This window comes from Triturus cristatus, chromosome 11 (assembly GCF_964204655.1).
Source record: "Triturus cristatus chromosome 11, aTriCri1.1, whole genome shotgun sequence".
Lineage (NCBI taxonomy): Eukaryota > Metazoa > Chordata > Amphibia > Caudata > Salamandridae > Triturus > Triturus cristatus.
The window spans coordinates 431650344-431670636 of record NC_140594.1 but is presented as its reverse complement, the minus strand read 5'-3'; the positions used below and the strand labels follow the sequence as shown (position 1 = coordinate 431670636).

Here is a 20293-nt window from a genome sequence, read left to right as displayed (position 1 = left end):
GGAACTTACACAAGGAAGAGAACAATTAATGTGCATACGAGTATGACAGTTCGCCTTGTTCTCTTTGTTTTAGGAGGATTTCTCTAGATTTACACACAAAGTTCTTGCACGTGGCGAAATTCTTTTCAACTTGAGATGGGTTATAGCGCTGCACACTGGAAGGAGTACATCTCCATGGAAACAATGAAGGCTGTGACCCTGATGCATCCTTCAATTCACTGTATATATAAATTGTTGTTTGTCTCCATTACAATCTACCAAGGTACTTGTGGATGTTCTTCAGCACCACCAACAGCCCTTCACTGTACGAGTGAAGAAACAACGAATGCATGTGGTGCGAGGGCCCTTTTCACATATATTTTCTTCAGGACAGGAATAACATGTAGACAGACAAAAAAAGGTTAACAAATCATGGCAGGAGTTTTTCAGGAAAAAAATCTGGATATCATACAATGTCAAATTAGAAATAAAAACGTTGACAAAGAAGAGAACCAACAGAAAAAAAGACTGTAGTCTACACTACACAATTAAGCATTTTGGACTGGACAGCTGGGTTTCAGAAAGAAGCAGTAGTTTTCTTTCCAGATATTTGAAGCTTCTGTGTATTACCCTGCATTACGGATTTCTGTATAAAGGAATTACAAAAGGCTGAATCAGCGATGTGTTGACACTTTAGTTTCATGTTTAGTTTACTATCAAATTATAATTAGCTTGTTAAAAAGAAAAATACATTCAGTTAATGATGAATGCAAAAACAGAATTAAAAAAGTTTTAATGGATGGTGGGATCAAGATGCAGAACACTGATGACAGAGTCCTTGCACACACAGTGTGTACAAGACTGGTGTCCACCCTGCCACAGGGTTCGTGATCTCGCTGGCTGTGCACAACCTGGACTGCCTGGAAAACCTTGCACATGGCTCAGAGGTGAGAGATGTGCTGTTTAGCGAGACATCTGAGGGATGACAATCTGGACTGCGAGGAAGGATGGTGGCACAGTAGTGGGCCATTGCAGTGAGCAGCGAAGAAGCACTCATGGCAAAAACAATTCTATGCTGTGGACACATAGCAGGACAGGTGGTTCCCAGAAGTGGCCCTGTCAGCCAAATGGATGGTGAGGTCAGATGGAGGGCGCTCAGTGGTCGACTCCTGTATGAAGTACCAGAGAGCAGGGGTGGAGAACAGTTTTGGGGACTCATGCCCGGGGGGGGAGAGGAGGGAGGCTCAGAGACAGAAAGAGCAAGTGGTGATGGGACTGCACTAGACCATGAAAGGTACAAGGACAACAGACTCATAAGAAATGTACTTACCTAAGAAGAGCCTATGGGCTTCCTTGTCCCTACAGTCTCAATGACATTAATCACACAAGTGAAGGTAGTAAAGCACAGGCAGGTGATTTAGGGGGTCTCCCTGAGGCCCAGGGAGAGAACAGCGATCTGGGTGGAGGGCGGAACAGATCCCTTGAGTGGGAACATCGACAATACATACACCTGATAAGATACCATGGTAAGGGACTCCACCTAGGAGCCACAACCATGTGGGACAGATATCTTGGAGTGCCTGAGCCACATGAGAGTGAGAACAATACCCGGAAGGGCTTTGTACACCCCAGAACCAGATCAATAGGAACCAGCAGAAAATGGTTGCATACAAGCTCCTCCCTAAACTGAGTAATGCCTTATTGAGAACCAAAGCCAAATCAGCTATAATCCCAAAGCTTGAATGGGAGTGGACGCGATGGCAGGTGCTGGAGAGAAAAGAGTCCAAAATGAGGGACATGTTGGACCAAGATGGTGCCAAGGGAAGAATGGAGAACCTAAACAAAGAGGCAAAATGAGGAGGAGAACCTGAGTCAAGGGAAATTGGTAGCAACAGAGAAGTATGCATTGACCAAGAGCTTCATGCAACAATTCTTTCTGAACCCAATGCAGAGCTGAATTTCAATAGGTGTGGAGATTAAGCATAGCTTGAAGGAGATGAATTAAAAAAAGTCACTGACCTCAAACTGAAAAACCAATGGGGGAAACAACCATAGATCAGGAGGAGTTTAGGGCCCAAATAGAGCCGGAAGAGCAAAACAATATCAAGGTACAATAGAATTGAGAGATGGAGAAGGAAAAGTAGTCAGGAAACATGTACAGAGCCTCTTCAGGGTTGCCTTGTAAGCAGCAGATTATACTCCAATTTGAGTTGGACAGCTCATTGAGTGGCAAACTATTATTACAAGTGAAAAACAGATTGTATTTTGAGGTCTTCCAATTCCAAGAACGGTACTCTGTAGTCAGATGGTGAAAGAATAATAAGACTTTTCATCCTTTGTGCATGAATCATAGGCCAACATGTGTTTCACAACATGTTGCTTCATCTGGGCCAAAAGATATACTTCACAATGCAGTAATCGGTGACACTTGTCAGAAAATGAATGAATCAATCAATCTTGAACATGAAATGTATATAATAGACACATACATCAAGTATTCGCGGGTCTGTAATTTGAGGATGGCACTTGATTTCAAGCTTTTTGCGGTACATTCATTAACAAAGAATAAAAGTCTTATTATTCTTTCACCATCTGACTAGAGAGTATCATTCTTAGAAGTGAACTGAAAGACCTCAAAATAGTCTGTTTTTGCTTAATTCTTCTACAGGATTGGAGGGTTTAATCGTGTAAAATATTGTTTTGAGGTCTGTGCCAGACTCTGTTTCCCTCCATCCTTTTTTGAAGCAAAAAATATTTTAACAAGGGGTCTACGCATCCTGATATTCTGGCTCATGGTCACCCCTTTGAGGGAAAGTAAATGGATGATGGCAAAGATATATCTTTTAATGGAATCACCCCAGAGATCGTTCAGGATATGCCACAGTTCACTCTACAAAAAGGTAATTTCAACCAGTAACATTCTTGCTGAAGTCACAAAATTTGATATACTGATGGGTGTCCTCGTTAAAAACCATTTTCATAAAGAAGAAGATCTATAAAACAAGTGATGGGAAATCCAGGAACTGGAAGAGGAGCAAAAGCAATTATGTGGAGAGAAAAAGGATAGGGCCTCTCTGTACACTAATCTTAACAACCCTGTCAAACAAACGATTGCCCTAAAAGAACTGGCATGCATCCCCACAGACATCTGCCTTCAACAAGCAAGCTATCTTCGATTGGTGGATCACGGCAGAGCGAGGTATAAACATTTTCAAGATATATAGCAAAGCAGAAAGTAGCTCTGATGGTATACTCTTGTCCAAAAGCTTGGACTACAAAGTGCCAGACATCCACTAAGATCATTAGGGCAAATTGGTCTTGGTTAATGGTACACTTAAGGAGATAAATCTCTTTCTAGCTTCCATAAATGTCCTTAACACAGGGAAAGAACAATACCTCAGGGTAGGTATGGGAAAGTTATACATATCCACTGGTCCCCTTCAAATGGAACGAGAAATGGAAATTTCCTCTACCATGGACAGATCACAAAACAAATGGAGAGGGTTTAGTAGCGCTTTTTGGGGAGAGTAAATGATGGTCTGAAGACAAGGGACTAGCTGATCTGTAGTGCTTTCGACATCCACTTGTAAGGGATTATTTCCATTTCCTGCAGCAGCAGGAATTAGTAACCGTTGAAGCGAAGCACAAAATCATTCTCACACAATGGGCTTGCGAAAAGTCTTGCCCTCGAGGGAACAGATCAGGACAGAGGAAACGGACATTGTCTACTATTTGTTAATACGCTTAGGTGCCAGATACCATGTAGAGGACTAAAAAGCAGGTTCATCAGCATTTTGAGACAAAGAAAGTGTTTGAAATGAACCAGGAAGAAGAGACTGTAAGGAACCAAGAACGACGCTAGTCTCCCCCCTTCAAATCTCAATCTACTGGGTCTTTTCTTCTGTTGTACAAGTTACTACTTGTGTCACGATATATCTGTAAGAGACATTAGTTAGTGATAGATTCCTTACCTTAGAATATCCCCAGGCGTCAGACTGGATCCGGAAAGATTTCATCAGCAGTTCCCCAGTGCGTCGGAAGGTGGCGTTGTGCGGCTCCGCGTCCGTCGCTGGCGTCATAAGCGCCGAGATGACGTCATGGAGACTACTTAGGCGCCACCCATGCGCGCTGATGGCAGTTCTGTACACGACTTTCTGCGCCAGGAACGCAGAGCCATGCAAGAAAATGACCACTGGTGCCATGAAACTAGGGCCCTGAAAAGGATGACCTTAACCCTAGAAATCAGTTCGCAGAACGGGGAGGATGGGTGGGGCGGTAAGGAATCTATCACTAACAATTTCTCTTACAGATATATCGTTACACAAGTAGTAACTTGTGCATCTGAAAGAGACACGTTAGTGATAGATTCCTTACCTTAGAAAAGATACCCCAGCAATACCTACCCCGGAGGAGGGTCTACGAACCAAAATCACACCAGAAAGTCCCAGAGAACCGAACAGCCAAATAAGCCGTCCCTCCGGACTTGGCTGTCTAGGTAGTAGTCCTTGGTAAAAGGGTGCAGCGAGGCCCACGTAGCTGCCTGACAGATGTCCTGCAAGGGAACACCGCGTCCCAAAGCACTAGTGGCTGCCGTTGCCCTGGTAGAATGGGCACACAGCCCCACAGGAGGTTCCTTCTTAGCCAACGAGTAACAAGCTTTGATGCAGAGAACAACCCACCGAGAGATGGTCCGTTTGTGCACGGCCCGACCATTTTTGGCACCCACGTAGCCAACAAAAAGTTGGTCATCCACCCGGAACTGTTGTGTGCACTTCAGATAGAACGAGAGAGCACGTTTTGGGTCCAGACGATGGAGCCTCTCCTTCTTTTGAAGGATGCGGAAAGAAGGTGGGCAAAGTGATGGTGTGCCCGATGTGTAAGGGCATGACAAGCTTTGGCAAGAAAGAAGGACGAGTCCTTAAAACCACTTTGTCAGGATGAACAGAGAGAAAAGGAGGTTTAGAAGAAAGAGCCTGGAGCTCACTCACTCTACTGACAGAGGTGATAGCTACCAGGAAAGCCGTCTTTAGAGTAAGAAGACGTAAAGGACAGTTATGCAGTGGCTCAAAGGGAGCACACATCAGATAAGTCAAGACAAGATTTAAAGTCCCATTGGGGCATTATGAAGGGCACGGGAGGAAACGTGTGTGTAATGCCTTTCAGGAAGCGATTAACAATTGGGGACTTAAAAAGAGAAGGCTGATCTGGAAGCCGTAGAAAGGCGGAAATGGCCGAGAGATAACCTTTGATAGTGCTCATAACAGAGCCCTGCTGGGGCAAAGAGAGAAGGAACAGAAGGACCTCGGAAAGAGGGGCAGCAAGGGGATCCACAGCCTTTGCTGTGCACCATGCCACAAATTTGTTCCGCCTGCAGGCGTATACCGTCTTAGTGGATGGACGCCTGGCTGCCAGAATAATGTCAGACTTCGGAAGGAAGGTCGAAAGCTGTCAACTGTCGCCGCTCAATCTCCACGCATGGAGGTGGAGCTGGGCAGGGTCGGGTGGAGGACCATCCCCTGTTGCTGTGACAGAAGATTGTCCCTAAGAGGCAGCCGGATCGGAGGAGCAATCGCCATGCTTAGTAGCTCAGGATACCAGTATCTTCGTGCCCAATCCGGAGCCACAAGGATGATTTGGGCCCGGTCGCACCGAATCTTCTTCAGCACTCTGGGCAGAAGTGGTATAGGCGAAAAGGCGTACAACAGACCGCAGCTCCACTCGTGCCGAAAAGCGCCGCAGAGAAATTCCAAAGTTGATAAAATTGCGGGTTCTCTTCTGTGGCGAATAGATCTAACCAAGGCTCTCCCCACTGCAGAAAGAGACCTTGCGCCGCCTCCGAGTGAAGACGCCATTCGTGATCCATCATGCACTGGCGGCGGAGTTCGTCCACTCTGGCGTTCAGAGAACCTGCCAGGTGTTGAACCACCCAGGTAATGCCCAGAGGTGGAGAGCCTCCTGACATAGGGTCCCCGACCCCACCCCGCCCTGTTTTTTGCAATACCACATGGCAGTGGTGAACACCTGCACTACACTTCCCCGGACAGAGGGAAGGAATGCTTTCAGTGCAAGTCGGATCGCCCGAAGCTCCAAAAGGTTGATATGGAGCCGGGACTCCGCCGGAGACCAGGGGCCCCTGAGCTCTGCCTCTCCCATGCAGCAGCCCCATCCTAGGCGGGACGCATCCGTCACCACTGTGTGCTCCGGTTGGGGAAGAAAGAGGGATCTGCCCAATCGTGATTCGTGAGCCACCACTGCAAGTAGTGTGCAGTGACCTCCGAGATCTGGACATGATCGGACAGGTTGCCCTGATGCTGCGCCCACTGGAACTTCAGGTTCCACTGCAGAGCCCGCATATGCCATCTGGTATGTTGCACTAGGAGAATGCAGGAGGCCATGAGGCCCAGGTGCCGGAGGGTCATCCTGACTGAAACCCGGAATAGAGGCTAAAAGATCGGAATCATGCCTTAATATCCCGGACTCGCTGCTCGGGAGCATAAACCCGAAACTGCGTCAAATCCAGAACTGCTCCAATGAAGGGGAGCTTCTGAGAGGGACTCATGTGCAACTTCGGCACGTCGATGGAGAACCCCAGCAAATGCAGGAGTTCGGCCGTAATCTGGAGGTGGGAGACCGCTGCCTGGGGCGAGCCCGCCGTCAACAACCAGTCGTCGAGATAGGGGAAGACTGAAACCCCTGATCTGTGCATATGAGCTGCGAACACCGCTATCACCTTTGTGAACACGAGAGGGGCACTGGTAAGGCCGAAGGGAAGCACGGCAAACTAAAAGTGCACTTGGCCCACCGTGAACCACAGGTAACGCCGGTGGGCCGGAAGGACGGGGATGTGAAAATAAGCGTCCTACAAGTCCAACGCTACCAACCAGTCTCCAGGGTCGAGGGCAGTCAAGACCTGAGCTAGAGTCAACATCTTGAACTTCTCCTTCCGGAGGAAGCAGTTTACGTTCCTGAGGTCCAAGATGGGACACAGGCCCCCTTTCTGTTTCTTGGGGACCAGAAAGTAGTCGGAATAACAACCACGTCCTACTTCTGGCCCAGGAACACGGTCGATGGCCCCCTTGGCCAAAGAGAAGCACAAAATGGTTCCCTTCCTCCACAGGCTGCGGTGGTGGTGGTGGTGATGGTGGTGGTGGTGGTGGTGGTGGTGGGGGATGGGGGGGGGCAGGGGAATACAAATGGTCGAACGACACAGGGACCGGCAACAGTCGACGCCGGTCCAGCTCTGTGTCCCAATTAGGGTCCCAACCAGGAGCAAAATTGTCCGGGAACTCGGGCAAGGGCGGTGGGTGGAACTGAACCAACCGCGACCGGAGCCAGTGGCAAGGAAGGGCCCTCAACTGGAACCGCGGGGCCCGAAGGCACGCCGGAGGGAGCCCGAGGCCTGAAGAGGCGGTCCATGGCTGCAAGAAAATCTTGACCTAGGCAGGAGTCGCAGACGGACCCGGATAAGGTGGGTAGGCCGCGGGACTCACAGGCTCCAAAGGAGCCACGGGGGTGGTACTCCCGGCCCCCTCGTCCAGAGACCGACGAGGGGACATCAGAGAGCAGAATCGCTTTTTCAACTTCTTATGACGTCTCTTACCCGAATCCAAGTGGGAAGACTTCGACCCCAGGGAGCGAGGACGATGGCTCCGCGAGCGATTCCTCGAGCGACCCCTGGACCTCTGACGGTACTGGGGACGACTACCGGGCCTCCAGTAGCTTACGGGAACGCTCCTGCAAGGCCTTCGGAGCCATGACCAGACAGTCGGACCATGACCGAGAGTCATGGTCGCGCTCCAGACAGTAGAGAGACGCCATGGGGGTCAGCCACCGCCATTGTATGGCGACAGGCCCCGCAGGATTTAAATCCAGGCATCCCTAGGTGGCACCAGGAGTCAAAGACTTAAAAATAGAAGACAAAAAGTCTCAAACGTTTAGTCAAAAAGTGACTAGGGTATGTACTCTAACCGGATCCGAGCTTGCTGGCGCGGAAAAAGCAAGAACTGACATCAGTGCGCATGTGTGGCGGCTATGTAGTCTCCGGGACATCACCTCAGCGCTTACAACGCCAGCGACGGACGCGGAGCTGCAAGACGCCACCTTCCGACACGCTGGGGTACTGCTGATGAAAACTTTCCGGGATCGGACGCCTGGGGATATTCTAAGGTAAGGAATCTATCACTAACGTGTCTCTTTCAGATGGTTGGGTACTCCTCTTGCATTTTTCCCACCTCCTTCCCACCCCAACAGAAAACAAAAATGAGATGACAGAATATGGCGTGCTCTTTTTGCTGAGCTGGGCGCACCTTTAAAAAGATGCGCCCAGCGCAAACAAGGAGAGTGCGTCGTATTATTTTGAACTTGTTGTCCCTAGGGCAGCCACGAAGTCGTGGGCAGTGCATTCAAGTGAAGTACAAAATGGTTTTGAAGCAGCCGCTCGGTGTTTCACTGTGCAGGCAGCAACCCGCCTGCACCTTTAAGGGGGATTAGAGATCTCTTTGCAGGTGGGTGACTGCACCCGCCTGCAAACTGTTGTCTGGGGGTCTATAGGACCCTCTTTCCCCCCTGCAGAGGGCTGCTATCAGGGGGAACTCTGACAGTGCGCCTCCTGACAGCTTCTTTGCCTCTACGCTCACACCTATAATATGACGCAAGGGATTCACTCATTTGCATGGGGTCAGGCCCCCATGCAATTGAGGGAACACCCTCTGGTGACAGCGCTGACACTATGTGCGCCAGCCCTCTCTGGATTACAGAAAGGGCTGCACAAGTGTCTGTGGCCATTTCTGTAATACCAAAGTGCACCGGGGGCACGCAAAGCGGGCTCACATGACAGTTTCGTCCTTGGATCACTTTCCATAATACGGCCCCTGGTTGGCATTGATATGGAGAAGTTCGGGTTAGTTGCCTTACTCACTCCTGTAACTCCAACCACAGGCTCAATCATTGGATGCACCTTGAAGAGATTAGGGAATCTTTACGTTGTCCATTCGATATGTGTTTGATATGGCATGGCAGCCTGACGTGAGAACTGTATCGCCTCTTTCTGGTGTTTGCCAGTGCACACAAGGTATCAGGCCCTTGCAAACTCTTTAACAGCTCCCACAGCACAAGGAGACAGACAGACAGACAGACAGACAGACAGACAGACAGACAGACAGACAGACACACACACACACACACCTCTCACTAGATCAGCCAAGGGGTTAAATGACCTGTATTACACCTCGCTAGAAGCTCTGAAGGGAGGGATTAAACCACATAAAAAAGGGTCATCAAAAGGAAAAGAGCCATCAAGAGCCAGAACAAGCATTTGCAATGCAATAGGTCTCGCATTAGTGAAAGTTTTAGCTATTGGCGTTGCTAATATTAATGGAACGGCAATAGCTCATACTTTCAGTAATGCTTTGCTGAAGTCATAGACGCCATATCATTGCGCTGTGACACTCTTATAAACATGTTGCAAGTAACAAGAACTTACTAAGATCGAGAGTTTAACCTATTGGCATTGTAAATGACAATGCCCTTTATTAATGTTTTAAAAACCAACACATAAATAATAGTCATTGCCATTTACAATGCCAATAGCTGAAACACGTGTACATGCGAGACCTATTGCATTGCAAATGCTTGTTGCGCTCTACATCTCCACCACTACCCCAGACTCCCTAAATAACACACAGCTCATCTGTTTCAACGTAATTTCAAGTTGTTGGTGAGGAGCAGGTTGGGGTAGCTGGGCAGAGGGTTCCAGGTAGCTGGGACAGAAAGAAGGAAGTTAGATGAGGGTTAAACGGAGGCGCTATAATGGACATAAAAAAAAACTGATTTAAAAAAAATAAGCTGAATCCCTGGAGCCAGATTGAGACTGCTGACTGCATGCCCTTAATGAGGCTGCTCGGTGCTCTCCTCTGAAGGTTGGCGCCCTGAACATGGGACCAGCTCGGCCTTGGATTGAGCATTATTTGAACTGATGCAGGTCCCAGTATTCACTGAACATCACCCCGAACCTTTCACCTGCCCCTGGGTCCTCTGAAAACCCCGGTATGAAGGCCAGGGTGTGAAACTCCGATTCCTTAAATGGGGGCGAGCGCGAAGCAGTCTACCACCGAAGTTAAAAATAGTCCCTAGCTGTTTAAACAAGCATTTGGAATCCAAAGATGGGCGGGGGGGGGGGGGGGGGGGGATAAAGCAGAGCCAAGAACTGCAGGAGAGCTGGTTTAAATTGGAATTCAGCATATTATCCACTATGTTTCAGGAAGTCAACTTCATTCCTCATCTCACTGCCGTCTGTCTTTTAATAAGCACAACAGAGTACGGAGGGGGTGGGAGAACCCGGATATTCACTTCTCCCATTGTGCACTGCAAAACACACCGCTGCCGACTTGTCTCTGCATGGTATTCGTCGTGCTACACATATGACAACACGTCTCCTTGAGATACTATGCCCAGCCTGCACACATGCCGAATCCTACACCCACCAATACACAGCTGCCATCACTGCTACAGCCACTGTAATAATGCCCCCCCAACCCTTCTATATAATAAACATTGCTGCAACTCGGAACCACGCTATAATCAGGGCCACTGGAAGTATCGAAAAAATTATTTTCTAGCTCAGGGGGTTCAAAAAGTTCCTGCGATTGCTGCCCTGCGACGGCCGCAGGTAAGGGGGTGGAGGCCTTTGGCCCCCGCGCTACATCACTCCCTCTGCACCTTGTAGCCAATTGTACAGATCTGCATTCTACACCCCCTGAAACAAATCTGATTGTTTTTTCTCGGCTAGACGCTGCCTTGAATACTACCCCCTGCTTAGGGCATTAAGTGGGCCGGGTCGTGTCGTGTTAGATAAAGCAGCGTGACCTTTTGGTGAACTGTCTTACGTGCGATGTTGACAATTCGGTGCCAGTGACAACACCGGAAACCACTGGCTCAAATTAAGCACTGATACTACACAGGTACCAAATACTGGCTTAGAATCTACACTTTACGTCCACAGAACGAAGGCTAATTATGTGTGCATGCGTTAAAACTGAAAAAGGACATCTCATTCCTGTGACGTATTCCCACGAGGAAAGAACCTGGGGTTTATCTACAGCTGAATGGGTTTACACGGTGCGTGTTATAAGACTGTGAAACGCATTCGCTGTTGGTTTCTCCAGTTCATTAGCTCTTACGACAGAGTATTCAATGTTTCTGTGGTTCTCTTTTAACAAGTAATCTCGCTACAAAGGACGCAGCCCACTAATGCCGTCGGTGAGTCAGTGCTCGGAGACCTTGGCAGAAAGGTCCCCCGCAGCCATCTGCACGCGCCAGGCCCAGCACGCGCTGGGGGCAGAACATTCCAGCATGAGTCACCAGGGGCAACATTCCAGTGACAATTCAGTTGTCGACCTGGTGTTCTGCGACACTTTTAAAAAAAAAATTCGGGTCTTAAAAAGCAAGACACCTGCCATTTATTTTGTTTAGCAATAGTACCAAAAATCACGTAGCGTCACTCCAGCACACTCTGCGGTGCATCCTTGAGACTTAAATTCAGTTCAGAGTTTAGCGAATAAACGAAAGCATGCAGACATCTTGATTTAAATCCTACCAGGAGAGCAGGAACTGACTATGACAAGCCCGCGAGTGGTGCGCGCGTGCGCCACAGCAAGCCATATGGTTTCAATTATCGCGCCCATGTCTGGGCACGATAATTGAAACCACATGGCGGCGGTGAGCGCCAATAGGCCATGGGCAGAGCAATGCACCCGCCTTTGGCCAATTGCGTGCTGTCTTTGATAAAAAAGACGCACGCAAAGGTCAATAGCGTGGGCCAAAAGGAAAAGCACACGCACAAGCGTGTGCGGTTCCTAGGGCCGTTTACAAACCCCTACAAGAGGTCTCTTGCTGCGCGAGCAATGCTACGCACTGCAACGCTAGGCGCGAGACCTAAAAAGAAGTCTACAATGAACTGTTATTATTCCCAAGTTGAATGCACTACGACAGAGACTGGGATGGTCTTGGACCATCTGCTGATTGATTGAAGGCTTCTGCCACTGATGAAGGTTTTATTCTCTCCCACAAACCATCCACACGCTTACCTGGCGAGCTATAACTTGTTGAAAGGCATTTTGGCACTTGTTGTAGGTGTGGTCTCTCATGATAATCATGATAACAGGCATGAGTTTATCCACCAGAGCCAGTGGGCCGTGCTTCAGCTCACCAGCTAGGATTCCCTCGGAGTGCATATATGTGATTTCCTTTATTTTCTGTAGAATGAGAGAATAAGCAACAGAAAAATTAGCTCTACATTTTAAAATCATAAAACTATAGTCTTCTAGAAAATCATGTGGCTTAACTAGGCTTAGAACTGTACATATGCTGGGAAGATCGATAGATCACAATCATTTAACAATGGGGTCTTTCTGGCCTTACTAGAAGTCTCCGCCATTGTGGCAGTAAGGTGTATTTTTCCATGGACAGTCCACCCACACAAAACACCTAAAAAAATGTTCCTCTTAGCAGAGCACCTAGGAAACCTCAGGCAGAAATGATCAAAGTATTTAAACGTCAACATCCAAGATACATCAGTCTTTAAACAGGCTGTAGAAGTAGAATTGAACTTCCAAGTTGCCGTTGTACATTCCAGAAATGATTTGAAGAGCAGAGAAGTCCCTTTTGCTTGATTTATTCATGTGCTGTTGAAAATCCAAGCTATGGTGGCCGATATTTCAAAGCTGCTCCACCCCTTTGACTGCCTAGCAGTTCTTACAATGAGCCACCACCCATTGTTAATGGAGTAAAATCTCTAGGCTTTCTTATGTACACAAATCTGTAACTCTAATCCAACATATATTGCTTAGCTAAAGAAGCTCAACTTCAAATCAAACTCTTGCATGGAACACTTCCATCCTCCTGAGGAGTTCAATCATGTGATTCAATCCCTAGTTATATCAAGATTAGACGGTCGTCACCACCACTAAAAGACATGCAAAAACTCAACCTGGATCCTCAAATTGCAGCTTTTCATAATGCTGCCATATAAGTGCAAGGCACAAAGAAGTACGATTACATCACCCCATCCTGATTTCACTAAACTGGCTACTCACTTGAAGGAAGAAATATTCTGAAATTGGCATTCATCATCAACAAATCATTTCTTGCATAGTCCCCGATATAGCTCTCAGAAAAACTAATCATTTCTGGAAGTCAACGATTCTTTCGCGGCACCCCCCTACTTGAAGTCCCTTACTATCAGACAAAAAGAACCCCAAACAAACCTTTTAAGAATGTGCTCCCAGGCAGTGGAACTCCATTACCACATCAATCAGAACACTACTTTTTCAACAAATTTTCCTCAAAGGCCCTGTTACTTTCCCGGTCTATCTCAACATTACGGATTGGTATAAAAATAGGTCATCGTCTATCTTACTACTTATTTTTCACTCCTGCTGGATTTGATCCATTCTCTTCCCTCCCATTATATAACATCCCAAAATGGGAGGGAAGAGAAGGGATCACGTTTTTCTCTAACTGGAAGACCTTCCCAATCTTGGCCTTAACCTTGTTTGATTCACATCCTTTACCTTTTTCATTTGTGTGGGAAAGGGGAAGGTTGGAGAGCCTCTTAGCCACGGCCAAGCAAAAAGATAATCCGCCTTTTGGAACTTAATGCCCTCTGGCACTAGGGAAGGGCACTGTATTATAGCAATTAACATCACAGCCAGTGACTGGGTGGCACATTTCGCTGATTTGCATGTACAGTTGTATGTAACAGCAACCAAACTGGGTAAATCAATTAGCCCAGGAACCTTAAGGCAGACATCTGGTAGCCTAGGCGAGGCAGAAGATGGTACTGGAGGGACTTTGGTCACAATTCACGCAATTAGGTATGATTATAATTTTTCTGAAATATCTGTAGTGGAAATTTGTGCAGCCATCATGGGCATTGTTCGTAATAAAGCACCAGTATTAGATAAAATCCTGGGGACTTATTCCAGCGGGAGGTTGTCATTTGGGTAGCCTACTTTTCACCGCTGTTTACAGCTTTTTTGAAAAGGGGCCTTTGACCCTGACCAAGGCGGGGGCTGAAATAGTCCCCATATAAAAAGAGCCCCCTGTGAACTCCCTATAAACTACATACATATTAATCTGCACGATGGCTCTCAAAAGCTATTGAGCAGAATTATACTTGGCAGACTACAGGATTGGATGACAGACAATAACATCTTGTCCCCCCTGCAGGCGGGATTTAGGGAGGTCACAAGTATGATTGACCAGGTGTTCCGACTCCTGATGCTAATCTGGAAAGTTGTTACTCTGGGGGGAGGTCACCTGTACATCGTGTCGTGGGCCTCTGCTCCGCCTTTGATTTATGCCCAAGGCCAAATTTATGGCGGGTCCTGCAGGAGTTGGGGGTGCCCAACTATTTACAATATATTATAGTGAGACTGCACAACAATAACTACGCACAGGTTAGGTGTGGGCAGGCGGGCGAGCTAACAGAGCCCTTTTCTGTCAGTAAAGGGATTAGGCAGGGGCCCCCACGTTATTCTCACTCTACATCAACGGCCTCATAAAGCATTTAGAACAGGGTGATAATGATGCTCCTAAATTGGTAAACGGGAGCATCCCTGCCCTCATGTTTGCTGATGACACACTCCTCTTTTCCAAGTCGCCCATGGGCCTTCAAATATTACTGGACCACTTTGAGATTTTTTGCAAAGCTTGGGGTCTCTAAATAAGTCTAGCCAAAACCAAATTTATGGTATTGAACCTAGGTCGTTAATCAAGGGCACATGCGCCATTGGCAGGGAAAGCCCTAAGAGAGTGCAGACATTTACTTATCTGGGTATTACACTGACAGAGCAGGCAGGGTGGCAGGCACACATTATGCAGTGCAGACTAAGACTACAGCAAGTATTACTAAATTGGCCCATAATTCTATGTCCCAACTGGCACAGTAGGCACTATAAGTTTACTACCATCAAGCCCTGCTGACAGCCACATATGGTGTGGAACTGTGGGGCCACCGGACGTTTCTTCGCTAGAATGGGTGAAAAAACAATATATGCAACCATTAGTGGGTATCCTTAAAGCACGCCTTTGCTGCCTCTTGCGTCTTGGGTTGACAACCCTTTCAGATACAAATTAGCCTTTGTCTCATCCTCTTTTGGAGGAGGATCTGGGCTACCCTGGAGTTCCGTCCATATCAAGATGGTTTAGAAGAAATACTCAGGCTGGTGGGCTCTAGTAACATACCCTGGATCAAGTTAATTAAAGCCACCGTAGCAGAGACTGGGCTACAATCACACCTTGGAGTACCCCGAGTGGGGCTAGGTCAATTCAAGGTGCAACATCAAACTAGCATATCGGCAGCACCGTAAGTCCATAATATACTCCAAAGCTAGTCACGGCTTTTTTGACTGATGCCTTTCTCTTGGTTAAATACACATTCATTAGAGAAGATTTCATGGATGAGATTGAACCTCCTCAAGCGAGGTGCTTGTTCTTGTTCCATTATGGGATCTTGCACCTCTGTTCATTTACCACCATATGGGTCAAATCCTCTACGGCGGATGAATAGCCGTGCCCAGCCTGTGGAATTTGTAAGGAAATTTTAGAACACGTATTTTTCTGCCCAGCCTACGCAACTAGTAGGCAGTGATGGATTTTACCACTTCGTCATGATTAGAGAGCATAAGTTTGCCCTAAGGATATCAAAACTGACCTTAGTAAACCATTGGTTTTTGCACTCTCCCGTTACCTGCTGGCTAAGTGGAAAACCAGGGCTAAATGCAGCGTTTCTAATGGCTAAATATTTAGTGCCACTGTGTTAATGTGTGCAAATGCAACAAAATGTGTATTCTTAACGTTTTTTGGAGTCCTGTTTCTCAGTACATACAACAGTTTTAAGGTTGTTTTAGGTGCGTTCGTTTTTATCATATGTATCTATTAAAACTCTGATTATTAATGTTTAATCATTGTCTACTTGTGCGCTTTTATGGCCTCGAGCTGAAATAAAGGTTTCAAACTTTTTTATTTTTTATTTTATTTATTTATTGGATTTAGTCTTGCATTGTCGGTTTTATCCATCTACCTTGTACTTTATAGAATAAATACCTCTTTTTCTTGCTCTATATGCTCTGCTCTGTGCTATATAAAACTCTTACACCACTTGGAGTCTAGCCCCATCCACAACAAAAAGGTACAATATAAAAATAAATAAGAGGCTGGGCATTATAACATGATATGAACTGTTTATATTCTAATACTGATGTTTTAAGAGGACACCCATTTTGAAATGATCATTTTTTATAGAGATTTCATAAAGCAGTTAACAGGTGAGGCCACAATGGAGATGCATGGGTCTTGACCTGGGAAAGAGTTTAGTGTCATTTATTTCTTGCATATGCAATGCTGTGGTACCTGTTTGATCCCACATGTGAGGATATGTAATGTACATTTATTTGCGCTCAGTGCAGCTAAAGCCTTGATTTCACGGTCTGAAATAAGTGACGCATGCCACTGCTGAGGTATTTGTTTGGAACGTATTATATTTTCACATTTGACTAACACAAAACAATTAATTTAGATTAATGATCTGATTGCTGGCTGGAAAACATTATACTCGATTATAAAATATTTAAAATGAATTTTATGTACATTAGCTCTAATATTTTCTCAATATTAGATTAAGAAGACAGGAAATGCTTGCACTTCACCTTTTAGAAATGCAGTTTTTGTTTTCGATTTTGATTTTCAAATACAAACTCACCAAAGCTCCCTCAAGGCAAGTAGCGTAGTGATAGCCACGACCCATGATCAAAATGGACTTCTGATGGTGAAGCTCAGTGGCCAGCTTCTGAATATCGTCATCAAGACTAAGTACTTCCTTGATCAAGTCTATTAGAAAGACACGTGCAAAAGTGATTTCAAAATAAATATCATGAGAAAATCACATTTTGTAAAACATGACAAAGTACATTTTAACTCCAGCACTTAATCTAGCAGTAAAATGTGGGACATGATCTAGCTTGAATGGGTAACGGGGTCAGGGGTAATACAGCAACCGAGTTCTGAAACCAGAGGGGGCACAGCACTTCTGCTGTCTGGAGACAGTACAGGTCAAACTCAAACTCATCATGCAAAGCAAAGCTGAAAAAAACTGCACTACCCATTGATGGCTGAGGCATGAAAGTGCACAACAAAATTAACAGTGATAACCATACTCTCAGTGGTAGAGGTACTCGCACTTCCCTGGTCAATGCCCCAAAAGAAGATCGGAGGCAATCATTCCAGTTGTTTATATTAAAAACAGAAAACACGTGACCAAAACGGGGAAAGAAGCAGAAAAAAACCCAAATATTTACCTCCATGATTAAATACTCAGTAATGGGGTATAAATTTACATGTTTTGAATAGTTCCCTCGCATCAGGGCATCACGTAGCTCTTCGTAGGAAAGAACCAATGCTGGATAATTACCATTGGACGAAAATCCATTTTTTAGGAGGAATCAAGCTATTATACCTGGAAGCGCCTTCAGGCCCTGCAAGATCTGTCGGCGTCGTTCCTGCATAGATATTCTGTCATCACAAACCATGAGGGCGAACATCACTAGGGACACCAGTTGGCTTGTGTAGGCCTAGAGATACAGAGAAATATGTAGTAAACAGCAAGAACAAGTAGTAATGAGTGCAAGAAAACACATTGGCACAGGATGTTTAAATAGACAGTTGCAAAATAGACAAGTTATCAACTAAAATAAAACATAATTCTACTGAAGGCAATTATTTCTAGTTTGACAAAGATGATCTTTTATTTGTTTTTGTTAAACACTACACCGTTGGGAAGGCATGAAAGCATTAACCCCAAGAGAAATCAAAAAATGTCAAGATGTACAAATACATCTAATATTCATAGTGGGAAGGGCTCCATGTCCTCCAGAGATCGACCACTTGGTGGGACTAGCGATGGGTTCAATCCACAGTTATTCTTCAGCCTCAACATTGATCAAATCTGTGAGTGAGACAAAAGCTTGCAATCCCCAACAGCAGACCCACACTCTCAGCACTGATCACACTATACATTAAAAGGAGTATTTAACTTTCCCACTCAGCAGATTCTTATCAGAGAACAACTAGGAGTGAAAGGAGAGCTCAACATCTGTGCCAAACAAACTCTTGTAATCAACTTCAACCATATTTAGGGGTTAGAGTAGCGCTCTGACAGTGTGCTAATATATCGCCACTGGTACCCTATAGCCAATGATCACACATTTAGCTCCTCTCTCCACTGCCCCCCGAGCTACAAAAAAATCCAAACAAAAAACAAACTGTAAAGAGTGTAGCTAGGGTATTGGGTATGGATGAGGGAATTGAATGGATAAGGGGGAAGATGGTATGAGAACGTTGTTTCAACTGTTGCATAAAAATATTAAAGATGAGACATGTATTGTAATCTGGTTCTTTACCCACTTGGTACCTTCCCGCTCCCCTCCTCCCCTCTGTGACTTAGAATGTTCCGGCAGTTAGGTCTGGAGCTTGACTTAGAATGTTGAGCTGATTCCTTTGAGGCAAACAGGCCATTTGTGATGTGGAGCAGTGGAGACGACTAAAGCCTATCTTTTGGATACCCGAGTGTAGCCTTTTTGTATCTCTACCGTCAGTACATCTTCGTAACACTGGCGACGATTTGGCTTGTGAAAGGGGGCATTTTCCGTCTCCTCCCCTATTCTGTTCTCCACTTTTTGGCTGTTTGTATGAACGGTTCCGGGATTGTAAGGAAGCTTTCCCTCTAGGGTACTGTGCTTTTATTACATTTTGAAAGTCAAGTGAACTTTTGCTTCTTCTTACCTGGATGGACAGCTGTCCGGAAGTTCTGTGGGAGCCCTTTTCTCCGGGTTCTACACTCTGCTGCTGGAGAGTTACTTGTTCGTATGCTCTGCCTCCTCCCAGACGGTTAACCGGCTGCTTCACTGTCTCTCCCTCCTGCTGGGTACTGAAGCAGTCTTTACGGGCGACAGCCTTCCCTTGCCATCCAAGACTGGAAGGCATTCCTGCTCTTCCACTCTGACTGGAGCGGTTTTGTTGGGGGCTTGGTAAAAACTCTTGTTGCCCGCTTGTAGAGATGTCTGACGCTGCTGCCTAGCTGATCGAAAGGGTAGCTTTGTTACTCTCAGCTTCCCTCACACGGGCGCACACAGCTGATTTGGCGCCTGCTGCATCTCGCTTTACGTGGACAGGCACAGCCCAGCGGTTGCAAAAACCCTCCTAGTCTCCTTCGGATCTCCTCACGTGACAGATTGGAGGCCCGCAGGTTCTATGTTGCGGTAACAGGCACAGCTTGGTGGTTGTCGTGCAGTCTACGGTGTCCACCTTTGTACGGGTCGTACACCAAGTCAGCTACGCTCTTCAGGTGACTCCTTCCGTTTACTGTTCCCTTCACGCTGATTGGCACAGCTGTTGGAGTTGCCTGTTGGGCATTTCAGTTAGACGTGTCTTCCACATTCTTCAGGAATATCTAGATTGTTGTCCCCTTCACGCTGACAGGCACAGCTGTTTTATGTTGCCGGTTGCATTCTAGTCACTCTCATGGGCAGTGGTTAAGAAAGTGTAGGTGTTTGATTCATTTGTAATGAATTACTTGTTGTGTGTGGCTGCCTTCTTCCTCCTTGGTGAGGCGCACACCTCAAGTTCTCCCTTCTCAGTGACTCAAGCGTAGCAGATCTCTTCTTTCTCAGGGAGACTCACACAGCTTTTGTATGCAGTATCCTGTACACCCCGTTTGCATGGATTGCTTCGTATTTTCAATCTGGTGGGTTCTACTTATGCATCTCTGTATTTATCCTATAGTAATTAAGCATTTTGTTGGTATTTTTTAACGCTACATTTATCTTCTCCTTCTGCACTTATCTGGTCATCTCCTGCGGGGATTCTTTTATTTCTTTTCCATCTTTTGGCTCCTGTTATTATCAGCTGTGCTCTTAAAGTGGCAGCTGGAAAGTCTCAACCAGTCCCGTTTTTAAACAAGGTTGGGGAACCTAGTATTCTGTGGAAGGAGTGGGCAAACGTTTTCAAGTTTTACTTAATAGCCAATGGGGTGGGGGTGAGTTTAGTCCAGTTAGAAAACAGCATAATCTCCTCCATAATTTAGGTGCTCATGGGAGGAAAGTTTATGACTCTCTTCCTGATCCAGTATTTGCAGAAGATGATGTGGTTGATGAGCTGGATGTATACAGAATTACATTTCTCAAATTGGAGAAGCAGTCTGGTGATAAGATTAACTTTGTGTTCGAACGTCATAAGTTTTTCTTCCACATGCAGGGTAAGC

General features: G+C 46.2%; 1 protein-coding gene across 2 annotated transcripts in view; it reads right to left on the bottom strand.

Moving 5' to 3' along the window:
• Positions 1–20293, bottom strand: part of LOC146784382 (glutamine--fructose-6-phosphate aminotransferase [isomerizing] 1) — a 188614-nt gene that overhangs the window by 10028 nt on the left and 158293 nt on the right. For both annotated transcript variants that reach the window (XM_085636301.1, XM_085636302.1), the window contains 3 exons: positions 17492–17606; positions 16739–16866; positions 12063–12230 (listed from right to left, as the gene is read on the bottom strand). In XM_085636301.1, coding sequence (XP_085492427.1) covers positions 12063–12230; positions 16739–16866; positions 17492–17606 — 411 coding nt within the window. The remainder of the gene's footprint in view (positions 1–12062; positions 12231–16738; positions 16867–17491; positions 17607–20293) is intronic.